General features: G+C 48.7%; 1 protein-coding gene across 1 annotated transcript in view; it reads right to left on the minus strand.

Moving 5' to 3' along the window:
* zgc:112183 (ras-related protein Rab-37) overlaps nt 1-1,782 on the minus strand; it is a 12,474-nt gene extending 10,692 nt beyond the window's left edge. Inside the window, exons 1-2 of the mRNA XM_024272719.2 lie at nt 917-1,782; nt 353-463 (exon numbers count right to left, since the gene is read on the minus strand). Coding sequence (XP_024128487.1) covers nt 353-463; nt 917-1,027 — 222 coding nt within the window. The 5' untranslated portion in view covers nt 1,028-1,782. The remainder of the gene's footprint in view (nt 1-352; nt 464-916) is intronic.

Below are 1,782 nucleotides of genomic sequence, written 5' to 3' on the forward strand. Positions count from 1 at the left end.
CAGCCCCCCCCCCCAAAAAAACAAAAAAAAAACAGAGTCTCAGCTAATCTCAGGAGACGACGACGTGGCCAGGCATCTGCCAAAGACATTCTTTGCTGGCGTCCAAAGCGCCCGGCAGCACAAGTGCTCTGTGAACTTGACTGATTGGCGAGAAAATGTGTGCAATTGGCGCCATCATCCCAGAATGATGAAGTGTTGTCCGAGTGTTAGAACGGGTGAACCCACGGATCCCTTGTTGTCTGGTAAATGTCACCAGGCTGTGATTCAAACTGGAAACACTTAAGATGATTAAGAACATTCAATAAACACAACAGGTCACTCGGTGACTCGTGTACTGTTTTGTTTCCCTCACCCTAAAGTCTATTCCAACGGTGGCTATAAAGTTGCCTCCCAGAAACGCCCCATCTTTAAAGCGCACCAAGACGCACGTCTTCCCCACCGCCGAATCGCCGAGCAGCATCACCTAGAGCAAAGCCAGCATCAGAGAAGAGGGACAAGGTTACAGCTGGTCGTAAACAGGCAGCTGTGACAGCTGCAGAACACTAAGACAGATAAATGGGCATCAATAATTCTGTAGCCACAAGAAGGGAAAGCTGCTTCAAAATATACAGATTTAACCTCAATTTATTATCTGATTAAACTATAAACTTCAACTTTCCCACTTGATGGAGGCAGCTTTCAGCTGAAGTGCTGGAGAGGAGCAACAAGTACACCCTGGGTAAATATTTGGATCAGAAAAGGGCAGGCAAAAGATTTCCATCTGCACTGACTGTCTGCTCACTTATCAGGATGCAATGTTTAACAAGCAGATCATTAAAGCAAAAAAGACCAATCATTCATTTCTATAGAGCTCCTCTCTCCAGATGGGGGGAGTAAACATCTGTTCACCTGTATAGCAGAGACAGGAAATACACACCTTGAAGGCAATATCGTAATACTCGTTAATAGAGGCGCATCTCTCCAACACATATTTTGACGTGCCGTTTTTCGCCGGTTTGTCCGTCAACGACGCCTTTCGCGTGGACATCGCAAGGAGAGAGAGAGGGGGGGGAGGGAGAAGCGCGGATGTCTCCGGGAGAAAAGGACGCGCGCGCGCACCGTGTGTCGAGGGATCAGTCCCGGGCTCCACCGACCTCCGGCCCCTCTGCTCGCATGCTGCACGCGCTCAAACACATACAAAAATGTAAAAAAAAGATCAAAATAATAATAATAATATAAACTCCTCTGGAGCAGCTTTCCCAAAAATAAACACACAAAAAATATCCGTCGCACTCCGAGTGCCGCAATTAAGAAGCCAAGAACGCAAAAAACTTGAGCAACAATTAGCGGAGGCGGCGCGTCGGCGTCTGCATCCAGCAGTCAGGAGAGCAGCAATGACAAGCAGGCGGAAACATTTCTCTGCTTTTGCAGAGCGGAGCCGTGCATCCTGGCGTGGGCAGATGATTAACTGGGCAGCTATACGCCGCGCGTTTTCATCTGAGTCTTGCACTGCGCTCCCCCCTCCTCCCCCTTCAACCAACACACACAAAAAACCTGCAGGGGTCAAATGATGGCTGACTCTGCCACAGGTGGTGCGTAATCACAGGGGAGGGTCAGCCTCTCCGACGTGGAGGTGAAGTTCAACACCTCGTGGAGAACGTTTGACCTAATTAAAAGCATGCAAAGTGGATCTCAAGTGGATCTGATGCATTCTATTTGTTCGTTAATAATCTGGCGTCACGCATAGAAAATGAACAATAACACCCCCCACCCCCCACACCACCACCTTCCTTCCTTTCTTCA

The sequence above is a fragment of the Oryzias melastigma genome, linkage group LG8 (assembly GCF_002922805.2).
Source record: "Oryzias melastigma strain HK-1 linkage group LG8, ASM292280v2, whole genome shotgun sequence".
NCBI classification, from domain to species: Eukaryota; Metazoa; Chordata; class Actinopteri; order Beloniformes; family Adrianichthyidae; genus Oryzias; species Oryzias melastigma.